The following is a 13,246-nucleotide window of genomic DNA, read 5'->3' on the forward strand; positions in this document are numbered from 1 at the left end:
TGCATGCTTTTAGCCCCTTTATCAAATATAAGATAGTTGTAGTTTTGTGGATTGGTTTCTGTGTCCTCTATTCTGTACCATTGGTCCACCCGCCTGTTTTGGTACCAGTACCATGCTGTTTTTGTTACTATTGCTCTGTAGTATAGTTTGAAGTCTGGTATCGCTATACCGCCTAGAAACAATTTTTTTTTAAGGTTTTTTTTTTTAACTTGTAGATGGGCACAATACTTTATTTATTTATATGGTGCTTAGGATTGAACCCAGTGCCTCACGCAGGCGAGACAAGCGCTCTATCACTGAGCCACAACCCTAGCCCAGAAACACAATTTATTTATTTATTTTAGTTGTAGTTGGACACAATACCTGTATTTTATTTTACTTATTTTTTTATGTGGTGCTGAGGATTGAACCCAGGGCCTTGCACATTCTAGGCAAGCACTCTTCCACTGAGCTACAACCCCAGCCCCTAATTTTTTTTAATAAAAGCTTTTATTTTATTTATTTTTATGTGGTGCCAAGGATCAAACCCAGTGCCTCACACATGCGAGGCAAGCGCTCTACCCCTGAGCTACAACCCCAGCCCCAGAATCATATAATTAATATGTGGTGATTTCTGATCCTAACTTAGGGCGACAAGTCAGCAGTGAGTGCCAAGGGGAGATGTTAGATTACCGACGCATGCTGATGGAAGACTTCTCTTTGAGCCCTGAGATCATCCTGAGCTGTCGAGGGGAGATTGAGCACCACTGTTCTGGATTACATCGGAAAGGGCGAACCCTGCACTGTCTAATGAAAGTTGTTCGGGGGGAGAAGGGGAACCTTGGAATGAACTGCCAGCAGGCGGTAAGGAAATTTTTTCTACTGCCACCTTGACTGTCACATTTTATTAGCTAATTGGCCTCTCCCTGACACTGTCCCAGCTTGCTTTTTCTCTATCATTTCTGTTATCACAGTAGAACATTAGGTACTAAGGACCAGACAGAATCTGGTTTCTTTGAGCATTTATTAATAGGAAAATGGAATTTCCTTGCAGAACAAAAGTTAGAGCTCATAATCAACAAAAAGAGCAATATACTATATACTATAAAGAAAATGCATTGTTTACTATAGTTTCTAAAGAAAGGGTCATCACATGCTCTACTAGATTTACTGAACTCGTTGAACCAGGTTCTGATGAATCAATCAAGGGCTTTAACCTCTCCGTACATTTTATTGAGCTGAATGTGAAAGTGAATTGACATGAGCTGAAACTTCTAAGAGTGTCTTTTTATTACTGGTATGCAGCATGGCCTGAAGTATCAAGAAAGCATGTTATTTTCAAAATTGCACCATTTTCTCTTTAAGTTGTGTGGGGTTTTTGTTGTTGTTGTTGTTTTTGTAGTTGTAGATGGACAGAATGCCTTTATATTATCTGTGTATGTTGGTAACCGTCAAACTCAGGCCTCACAAATGCCAGGCAAGCCGCTCTGCCACTGAGCTACAGCCCCAGCCCACACCACCTTTTCTTATTTGATTAGGGCACTGTGAGTGGAAGGTTTTCCTTTTGCCACCCCCAAATTTTACAGTCGATTCTATAAAGCTAGTTGGAAGAATTCATACACTTTTGTTTAATCCAACTTAATAAAAAGTTGAGTTACTACAAATGAGATACTTGATATAGTTAAAACATTTCAGTATATTGTATCTGTCTCATTACTGTTGTATTTGTTTAGGTTTTTTGGGTTTTTTTACTGGATACTAGTCTTTGAATAGTTTAAAATACCAAATAAAATAGTAGTACTCTCTACAATGAACTTTCCTTTTGAAAGCGCAAGGATATTTTAGATATCCTAAAGTAGAAAGTTGAGGCTTTATCCTAAATGAAACTTTAGAAAACTACAATTAGCCTTTTATTTTTATAACTGAAATTTTTATTAAAAACTATTACTTGAATTTTATTTTCCTGCTAATCATGAAATTCAGAATTTTATAGTTGGAAGCAAAATTTTACAATCTGAAACATAGATTTAGACATGGAATAAAATTTCATCAGACAGAAGTGTGCATAGTTGTATGTGAACATCCCATGGTAGGAAAAATAGACAAATGTAGCCTCTTCTAGAATACCAGTCCCAGCCAGGCATGGTGGCACACATCTGTAATACCAGCGACTTTGGAGGCTGAGGCAAGAGGATTGCAGGTTCAAGGCCAGCCTCAGCAACTTAGTGAGGCCCTAAGCAACTCAAAAAAAAAAAAAAGGGCTAGGGAGGGACTGGGGTTGTAGCTCAGTGGTAGAGCACTTGCCTCTCATGTGTGAGGCCCTGGGTTCGATCCTCAGTGCCACATAAAAATAAACAAATAAAAATAAAGATATTATGACCAGCTACAACTAAAAAAATATATATTTAAAAGGGGAGGGGGTTGGGGATGTGGCTCAGTGGCTAAGCACCCCTAGGTTTAATCCTCAGTACCAGTACCAGTGAATGAATCAATGAATGAATAAAAAAATCCCAGGCCCAGCTAGAAGAATAGCTTCTAGAATCTGCTGTGGTTTGAGTTTGTCACTATGTAGTTCCTTAGGAGCAGTTCTTGCTGGTGATTGCCCTAGGAAACCTCTGTGCCAATAAATGTGCCTGGGCCCCAAATCAAGAATGAATTGGGGGCTGGGATGGTGGCTCAGCGGCAGAGCGCTCGCCCCTACACGTGCAAGGCCCTGGGTTCGATCCTTAGCACCACATAAAAATAAATAAAATAAAAGTATTAAAAAAATGTATTGGGAGACAGCCTTTATTTGCCCTTCATCCTTAACTCAGAATAGAAGTTGTGGAGGGAGGTCAGAAGTAAGCCTGTCTTTTTACTCAGCCTAGACCTGTAGTGAAGTGTACCGAAAAAAAGAAAATAGACTGGTTTAACTTTATTTTCAGGCATCTAGTTCACCCCCAGGGCTTTTTGGAATTTAGCCTGTTGAAAAAACTAGTGACTCAACTTGAAAGATAAATAAGTACCGCCCACGGCAGCCTTTGTGCTCAGAAGAAAGTGCTTTCCAAACCTAGAGGGTAGCCTCAAATAGCGAGCACTGGGGTTTTGCCCACATGAAGACTTGGCAAGTAGAAAGCACTGGGGTTTTGCCCACATGAAGACTTGGCAAGTAGAAAAGAAATACTTTATTTTTTATTTTTTCCTCACAAAAACTGAAGGCATTTCTTCAAAGAAAGAAAATTTCGTAGTCTTCTCCTGCATTATCCATCCTCAATCAAACAGAGTAATATTTTGAAACAATTTATTTTCAGACTTTTCTTCCTTGGTACAGTAGACATCAATACCTGTCTGTGGTTAACCATTATTTTTCACTCCTCTCTGCTTGGACTGATTTAGTGATAGCTCAGCAAGCAGTAAACTGTAAAGCATAAGGACAATTGTTATCTTTTTTTGGGGGGGGGTACTGAGGATTGAACTCAGGGGCACTTGACCATTGAGCCACATACGTGTAGGGCTCACTGAGTTGCTTAGTGCTTCACTGTTGCTGAGGCTGGCTTTGAACTGTGGATTCTCATGCCTCAGCCTCCCAAGCCACTGGGATTATAGGGGAGTGCCACCACACCCAGTCATGAACTATTAACTTCCCTTCAGACCTGGCTATATGAGTTTAGGCGAGCCTCTTCCAGATCATAGACTATTCATTTCTCCAAAGCTTTTTCCAGGTTTTCCGTAAGCATGTCAGGGGTTGGAATAGATTTGCTGTCATCAACTAATCATGGTCTTTTTTATGTTCTCCAAATTGTCATCAAGAACCAAAGTCCACCTCAAAGAAATGTTAATGAACAGCCCCCAGCAAAAAGGTGCTGACTCAGAAGTCCTTCCTGACCAGATTACTTCTTTGGCCCACCTGTGTCCCACCCCTCAGGCCTTCCCACCTACATTCCATCACTGAAAGAACTATAAAAAAGGGGAGACAACATCCATTCCACGGATTCCACCTCTTGGGTCCCCTTCTTCCTCCGGGAGAAGTCTTTTCTGCTGTCCTTTAATAAACTTCTAATTTCTACTCTGAAAAAAAAAAAAAAAAGAATTGATATAAATAACTTCCATTACAGAATTCAGGAAATCTTTCATGTTTCTCTCTTGATTATTGACTTCTTTTAACATAATAGAATAGGGTTTTTTCTTCATTTCCTTTGATCTGCAATCTCTGATAAATAGGGATTTATCAGATGATATCAATCCTATGGGATTGCAGGTCAGAGGATAACAGATCAGAGAAAGGTCCTAGAGAGGGTAAGTCAATGACACAAAAAGGCCTCTACTTCTTTTACTTGGAAAAAGATAACTTAAACCAATAAGAATTGTAGTTTTCAAATTTTTTTTCTCTTATTTAAGATCACCTCCTCAAACACTATATGTCACCCATCTGTAGTAAAAATGATCTTTTATGTCTATAAAATGCTTTGTACTGTACCCATTCTTTTCCCAGATAGTATAATTTCTTATATTCTGCAGTTAAAGGAAACCAAAACTTAGAGATTAATCAACTTGAACATATTCTCAAAGCTAATATTGAGCAGAGCAAAAGCCATTGATAGAATTCATGTCTTCTGGTCCTTGTTTTGGAGTTTTTTCCTCTGTGCCTCAACTGCCTTCTCCTGCATTGATTTTATTCCATGGCAAAGGATGAACCAAGCAAAAGTAGATAAAGAATATCATATTCATCCAGGTGAGGTGGCACACCCTGTAATTCCAATGGCTCAGGATGATGAGGCAGGAGGATTGCAAATTCAAGGCTAGCCTCAGCAACATAGCAAGGCCTTAAGCAACTTCATGAAACTCTGTCTCATGAAGCATACCTGGGTTCAGTCTCCCATATCGAGGCCTTGAGCCATGCTACGCAAGTGTTATACCACTCAGCTACAGTCCTCCTGCCTCAACAATTCCAGTAACTGGGATTATAGGTGTGTAGCACCATACCCAGAAGTACACTAGTTTTAATACCAATAAGATGGCAGCAAATTCTAAATTCATTTTAGGACTAAATTAGGTCTGTAACTAGATATGTCTTCTCATTACTCTCCTCCGCCCAACTCTGGCTTGGCCCAAGAGGTTTAGTAATCTGATAGCAAGTGAGCAGATAAGGAGGGAGAAGTAGCCTTCAGGTCACATTATAAAGATGTGTTCTTATGCAGATGGTTTGGAAGAGGTAGATAAAGCCATTTTCACAATGGGTTGAACAGAAAAACTTGGATCAAGGTGGACAAAACAGCTGAAAAGTATTTGGCAGAAGTTCTTGAGCTTGGCCAGTGACAAGTGTAGTACTTTGTTAAAGTATGTTGTGATGTACTAGACTGAGAACTCATTGTATGATGGGATGACACTGCTATTCTCTGGTGCCTAGATGACTTTCTTTCTTCCTTCTTGATTTTCTTTTTTTTTAAATCCAGCTGCAAACACTGATTCAGGAGACAGACCCTGGTGCAGATTACCGCATTGATCGAGCTTTGAATGAAGCTTGTGAATCTGTAATACAAACAGCCTGCAAACACATACGATCTGGAGACCCAATGTAGGTTATCTTATTTGTGTGTTCATCCATATTGCATTTTACTTGGCAGCACAGGGAACTTTTCCTCAAATGACCTTTGTGTGATTTAACATCTTGACTAAAATTTTGTTGAGTAGGAACACGTACAGACTTTTGCTAAAACTTGGAATTCAGACTTCTGATCTGCCTCCTCCATGTAGAAGAGACACTTAGAAACAGTACCGTGATGATGCTTGTTGACAATGACTGAGAATGCATGGGCCTGTTAGGTCACTGAGCAACTATAATGCTGATGAAAATGAGAGAAAAAAATATTCAAAATAAAGTGATACATACACTGGCACTCTGTATTTTTCATCCTATTTATATGTTGACTCATTGCACACATTGGCTACTTGATAATTATTAGAAAGCAGTTCATTGTAATTGAAACAAAACAAATGTGGTAGTAGGAGCATGTAGTCATGGCAGAATGAACACTAGAGTTGCATCTAAGATCTAGGAAAGCTGGATAAATGTTATGGGAAAGCATTTTATTCTCTTGCATTAGTTTTCTTCTATATGATGTGAAAACTGTTCTCAAAACCAGGTTGCAAGTAAGAACAGGTTTTCCATTCTGCAAAAATCTTTATAGCTTGTAGCTGATAGTACCTAGCAATAAAGTGAAGAGAATCCAGGTTTATCTTGAATCTGCTATGTGAAATTCCTTATGCTTAATAAGAATATTTAGCAATATAAAGATTACTGCATCAACCAAAAAGGGCGCCAGAGAGAAGGAGAAAGAAAGGGAACTGCTATGGATTCAGAGATTTAAGAAGTTTTTCAGTTGAATGCAACATGTGGGCCTTTGCTGGGTCCTAATACGAACAAACGTGTAAAAAGATATGAGATATGGGGCTGGGATTGTGGCTCAGCAGTAAAGCACGCGTGAGGCCCTGAGTTCGATCCTCAGCACCACATAAAAATAAATAAACAAAATAAAGGTTAAAAATATATATATATGAGGTAATTGGGAAAATCTGAAAATGATCAGGATATTACATGATATTAAAGATTTTTTTATTTCTTGGTAAGGTCACTATGGTATTTTGATATTTTAGAGAAACCTGCTGAATTGAATGAATGAAATGATTTGGTATCTCAGATTTTCTTTAAAATATCAGCAGGGGAAATAGAGTTAAAACGAACTTGGTCACTCTGCGAGGAGGTTAAAGCGACCAGTATATCATTCTCTACTTTTGTGTATTGGAAATTTTTCATAATAAATAGTTAAAAATAAAGTAGCACAGATCTTATGTACACCAGGTTCTAAGTGCTGAATGGCTCTGAGGTTGATAAAAGATGTAATTGCTATCAGGCTGAGTTGATTTGTGTGATTCTAAGAAAAATACATCCAATTGCTATAGGAAAATAGCTGAAGGGCATTTTCTACTGACCAAGGAAATATTATATTGAAGTGAGAGTTCGAAAACTGTAGTCAGAGCTCTTCTCTTGTTACAATTTTACCTTCTTTATGGTTAGGATCCTTTCATGCCTGATGGAGCATTTATACACAGAGAAAATGGTGGAAGATTGTGAACACCGACTCTTAGAGCTGCAGTATTTTATCTCTCGGGATTGGAAGTGAGTATTTTGAACAATGTAAGGCACTGATTTAACCTGTTCTTATGTGTTGTCAGAGTGTGTGTGTGTGTGTAGGGGATTTAGTGCTGGGCTTTGAAACTAGGGCCTTGTACAGTCTGTACCAAGCATCCCTGTGCACCACTACTTTGGAAATCAGGGTCAGAATGGTTCTGATACCACAAACATCTATCTAGAAAGAACTCTGGCATCTGTGGGGTCAGCAAAAACATCTTCAGATATGACATTAGGAAGATAATAATGCATTTGTGTCTATTGATTTGCACTGGGTATGGGAATTTGTTTTTATTTCTTTACTATTTAAAGTTATTGAATTTATTCTATCTTGAGAGATGACAACTTGATTCTTTAATTCCCTTCTCATCCTGTTAGAAAAAAAAGGTGGGGGGGCTGACATAGGAGAAGGATCTCTGTTATAGTCAGAATCATTGTGGTTTATTGGCTGCATTTCCATCCTCCTTCCATGTTTTGTTTTCTTTCCCACTTACATAGCCACCTGTACTGGGTCACACTACTTTGTAAGTTTAGGTACTTCCTGATTCAGTTATTTAAGCTACTGTATTGTGGTCATTAGCCTTTTCTGGTGACTACATTTTGCCTTCAGTGTTTTAGTAGAAATTACTTGAAAATCCAATATGTTTTTATTTCTATCCCTTCAAATTAACTCAGGAAAGGACTGCAGAAAGCTGGGTGGTAACTGCCCTGTGCTTCCTCAGGCCCTCAGAACTGAAATAACCAAGAGTACTGAGTATGCCCCCTTGATCAAAACTGTGGTTTCTCCTCTTTATTCTTTCCCCCATGATCAAAAAATTACTTCATAGTCTTAAAAGTGTCTTCTTAAATATTAGCTTCTCTCTTCCCATTAAGTAGCCCTTCCTCACAGTTAACAATATAATGTGGAAAGAATCAACTATCCCTTGATCTGATTTAAAGAAGCAGGCTCATCATCTAACCCACTGTCCCAAGATTCAAAGTTAAATGTCATGTTTTATAATTTTATAAACATATTTAAGTAAACTAAAAGATGACTGTTTTACCTTGTATGGGAAAAGAAAGAGGAACAGTATTACTAGAGAGAAAGTTGAGTAGGAGACAGTTTCCTCACCTTTCTGGATCTGGTCTATCAGAGAGGAAGATGTATTTAGTGACAAGTTGTGAATTTCTTGGTGGCTATAACCCTGGCTTTCCTTTGTGACCCAGACATGTGAATGCTGAGTCTTACTGTAACGTTAGGTAACTTCCATAACCAAGATAACATCTTTGAGGTAGAAAGTGGACTTCAGAATGAAGTTAACAAACTTCTACAGATTGACCACCATGTGTCCACTAAGAGCAGCATTCAGGAACATACTTCTGCTTACCTACTGTCTCTGCTATTCTGGAGGTGATTATCAGTGAGTACATCAGCAAGCACCTGCTGAAAACCCATAGCCTGTCTGAAGGAAAATTGTTACTCTTTGTCTTCTAGGCTGGATCCTGTCCTCTACCGCAAGTGCCAGGGAGATGCGTCTCGTCTTTGCCATACCCATGGTTGGAATGAGACCAGTGAACTTATGCCTCCCGGAGCTGTGTTCTCTTGTTTATACAGACACGCTTACCGCACTGAGGAGCAGGGAAGGAGGGTATGCATTCAACTTTGGTTTCTTCCTGTCATTTGTTGTTTGTTTGTTTTTGGTTTTGTTTTTGTTTGTTTAGTTTTTTTTAATATTTTATTTTTACTTATAGGTGGACACAATATCTTTATTTTACTTTATGTGGTGCTGCGGATTGAACCCAGTGCCTCATGCATGCTAGGCGAGCGCTCTACTTCTGAGCCACGACCCCAGCCCTGTCATTTGTTTATTTGTGGGGAGGATGTTGCTGTTCTTCTAGAAAGTTCTTCATTTAGCGAGCATCCCTGCAGTTGCTCACCCACTTCTTTTCATCTGATTATGTTTTTAACAAAGTGAGTGGGTGAACATATCCAGGTTTTTTCTTTAAATTACTAAAATCTGAATCACAAATGGACAATTAAAATTCTGGTCCTAACTTTATTTAGCTTTAAAGATCCATTAGAAGCTTTTAGCCAGGATACAAATGGTTCTTTAGGCTTTTGCCCCTGACAGCTGAACACAAATGCCTGTACTAATGAGGCTTCTCTGACAATGCACCAGTTGGAACAGAAACTTCCACACCCCAGTCTCTTGGTATTTGCCCCATTGCTGCTTTTGGGTGTGGTTTTTGTGTATCCTTGGCTCTCAGGCAGCATTGACTGCCTGCTAGTGCCTCACTGACATCCTGGTTGCTCTCCAGAATGATTTTTTTCACATCTTCTGGGAAACCCCTACTTGCATGCATGTCAGTTCTGCATTTGTAAGGAAAGCGTGGCATTACTTCATGAGCTTGTTTACAAGTACCCCTTCTGAGCTCAGTGCCCAGATCTATCTGACTGTCTAAGATTCAAAAGAGGAGGACTGAAGTAGAAAAATGTACTTCAATTGCTATTAGTCTAACCCAGTTTTTTACAGCTATATAAGAAAACATGGGACTTGTTTTACATTTTGCTTCGTGTAATGAGCCTCTCATTAACTACAGGGGCTCCTAAATCCTGGCATCTAGCTAGTCACTCTAGTAGGAGGTTCCAGCTCTTACAAATGAAGAAAGGGATGGAATCTGATGTGCTAGCTTTTTTGTATTGAGGTGAAATTCACAATATAAAATTAACCAGTTTAAAGAGAAAAATCCAGTGGCATTTGAAAAATACATTAACAATATTGTGTACCACCAGCTATGTCTAGTTTCAGAACATCACATGACTCCAAACACTAAGAAATTAAATCTGTATTTCTTGCCTTAGGTGTGCTGCCTTCTTTAGGAAGAGACATTTGTACCTGTCAATAACAGCTTTTTATGGCCCTTCCAAAACTATCAGTTTCCACCTGCTTCACCTCTACTCATGCCACATAATTCATCTAGAAGAATCTGGCCTGGTCTAACTGGCTCCTGCAGTTGCCTGCCTCATTCTGAGGAACTGAGAATGAACTAAGCTCAGATGGAACTTGGTTCTCCTAAATCAAGTGTCATTCTTCCTGAATCAGATCTGATATTCTCTCCTACCCATAGAATGGCAAGTTAACTTTGCTAACCAGAAAGTAACTAACCTAATCTGTATGAATTCATTTTTTAAAATATTTTTTAATATTTATTTTTTAGTTGTAATTGGACACAGTACCATTATTTTATTTATATGTGGTGCTGAGGATTGAACCAAGGGCCTCTCACATACTAGGCGAGTGCTCTACCACTGAGCAACAACCCCAGCCCCTAATTTAATTCATTTTTATCAGGATATTTTATTATGCTAAATGTATGATCATACTTCTAGAGATATGGACTTTTAGAAGGCTCCTAGAACATGTAATTCTTATTCTGGAAGAGATTTGAGGTATAAAGTTTGGAAGATAAACTACAGAGATATTTTTTAGTTTCCTGAGAACAGTTTTGCTCTGTCTGGTGTCTTCATGTATATGTTTTGGTACTTTTTTTTTTTTTTAATATTTATTTAGTTAGTTAGTTAGTTTTCGGCGGACACAACATCTTTGTATGTGGTGCTGAGGATCGAGCCCAGGCCGCAAGCATGCCAGGCGAGTGCGCCACCGCTTGAGCCACATCCCCAGCCCCTGTTTTGGTACTTTTAAAGTAAATTGTTAATTGTTTGTCACATAGCTCTCCCGGGAGTGCCGAGCTGAAGTCCAAAGGATTCTACACCAACGTGCCATGGATGTTAAGCTGGATCCTGCCCTCCAGGATAAATGCCTCATAGATCTGGGGAAATGGTGTAGTGAGAAAACAGAGACCGGGCAGGTAGGCAGCTGGGCTTCCTGTTTGTTTTTTACTGTTAATGGCAATGTTTTATATGACTTACAGTGAGATCCATCTTGGTGTTTGCTTTACAGCCTTGATTTATTATACCGTTCGTGTTCTCTGTAGAAGAAATCCTCAGGAAAATGTTCTTTGGTCTTTATATCAAGAATAATTGTCTTTTTCCCAAGTAGCTACTTTTTTTCTATATTATGGTTACTATATTTTGTAATTGATTATTTTCCCTCTTTGTGTTGGTTCACAAGGCTTAGAGCCAAAGGTTCAGCTCTAACTAGCATATAGGATTTCATGTATCAGGCTTGTTTATTGCTGGTTCCATTCCACTTTCCTTAACGTATTTTCCTTTTCTTTTTTTACTCATTTTTAATTTCATTTTATCTTGCCTTTTTATTCCTGTTCTCACCTTTATAAACCACATTAAATCCTTCTGAAATAAGCAAAGTATTATTCATATACAAATATTGGTATGCATGAATAGTGTGCATGCCCCAGAACAGCACAAGATATCTGGAAATGGAATTGTTTTTTTCCACCTAGTTGACCAAATAGAGGCTCAGATAAGTAAAATGTGTTGACCCCTTTCCTAAAATTCATGTTTAATCTGAGTGAGGAACTCATTCCCTTGTGTTATAAGCTCCCTGTAGAAAGTGCAAGGAACCCAGGGCCTCTCACATGCTAGGTGAGCGCTCGACCACTGAGCAACAACCCCAGCCCCGAATTTAATTCATTTTTATTAGGATATTTTATTATGCTGAATGTATGATCATACTTCTAGAGATACAGACTTTTAGAAGCCAAGAGTTACACAGGCTGGGAATAGTTCCTTAGGATCATGTGCCTGGTTTGTGAGGGAAAGGGAAAAAATGGTACATGACTGGAGGTTACCTGGAAAGGAAGCATTTTTTCTGTCATAAAGCAGGATAATCAGCAGTGAGAAATAGCTACTTGTTTAAAGCCACATTAATATTAGAATAAGGAGTGAAGTCAGGCTGAATTTGTACAACTATAAAGCCCTTTCTGGAATTAAAGTATTAAAAAGCCACATGTATAGGAATTGGACATTTTAAAGAAGCAACGTGGCTGCCTACTAGGTCTATTTTCAGAGTCTGCTGCCTGAATGTGCTGTAGTTCTCAGGGTTTACTGTTAGAAAATGCCTATAATTTAGCTTTCTGCTGCATCCATCCAGTGGAACAAAGGACATGTTGATATGGGATCCTGGGGAACAGTTTCCTTCATATTCCTCTGTAAAGTAAACATTTAGGAAGCTGCACATATTCACTGAGCAGCTAAACCTAAGAAAGGATTCCATAGATGAGGTTTTTTTCCTTAGCCATTTATTTATTTTACTCCCAAAAGGTTTTTGCATTTTCCTTTAGGTTTTCCCCCCTTCCATTCTGATTATTGTATGATTCCTTCAACCCTTCACCTCTCTTCCTATTCTAAATCTAAAACAGAGAGATTCCTGCAAAATGGTCAATACATTAACCTGATCCCTTTACAGCACTCTTCTGAGAAGTAGCCATATTGCTTTGGGAAAGTGAGCTGATGTTGCACTTAAACCTCTGCTCCTCTAAGAGGAAAAATAATATACTAAGGCCACAGGGAAGCTTCAGCTCGGTTTCAAAAGCATGGACAAAATAGCTTTTAAATATCTAAACTCTAGCGTGCTCCCTTCTTTTTAAGTTTACCTTAGAGGATCCTTTTAATGTGAATCCTAGATCTGACTTGTAGGAACTTTAAGCTCTATCCTGTATTCCAAGTCCTCTGTCCCCATCTACTTTGCCCATGCAGAGTCTTAACATAATTCATGCCTTTCACTATGAATTTATTGTCCTGTGATCATTATCAAATTGCAGATTTAATATGGAAGGTAAAAAATAATCAAAACACAGATTAAGGAGCTGGGGTTGTGGCTCAGTGGTAGAGTTCTTGCCTGGCATGTGTGAGGAACTGGGTTCAATTCTCAGCACCGCATGTAAGTAAATGAACAAAGTAAAGGCCCATTAAAAAAAAAACCCACGGGCTGGGGATGTGGCTCAAGCGGTAGCGCGCTCGCCTGGCATGCGTGCGGCCCGGGTTCGATCCTCAGGACCACATACAAACAAAAATGTTGTGTCCGCCGAGAACTAAAAAATAAATATTAAAAAAATTCTCTCTCTCTCTCCCTCCCTCCCTCTCTCACTCTATCTTTAAAAAAAAAAAAAAATTACATTAAAAAAAAAAAAAAAAAA

At 38.8% G+C, this 13,246-nt stretch overlaps 1 protein-coding gene across 2 annotated transcripts in view; it reads left to right on the forward strand.

Annotated features, from left to right (window-relative positions):
• Window positions 1-13,246, forward strand: part of Glg1 (golgi glycoprotein 1) — a 122,341-nt gene that overhangs the window by 83,448 nt on the left and 25,647 nt on the right. For both annotated transcript variants that reach the window (XM_048792499.1, XM_048792498.1), the window contains exons 9-13: window positions 629-843; window positions 5,412-5,533; window positions 7,034-7,135; window positions 8,622-8,775; window positions 10,859-10,996. In XM_048792499.1, the coding sequence (XP_048648456.1) occupies window positions 629-843; window positions 5,412-5,533; window positions 7,034-7,135; window positions 8,622-8,775; window positions 10,859-10,996 (731 nt within the window). The remainder of the gene's footprint in view (window positions 1-628; window positions 844-5,411; window positions 5,534-7,033; window positions 7,136-8,621; window positions 8,776-10,858; window positions 10,997-13,246) is intronic.

The sequence above is a fragment of the Marmota marmota genome, unplaced genomic scaffold (assembly GCF_001458135.2).
Source record: "Marmota marmota marmota unplaced genomic scaffold, marMar, whole genome shotgun sequence".
NCBI lineage: Eukaryota > Metazoa > Chordata > Mammalia > Rodentia > Sciuridae > Marmota > Marmota marmota.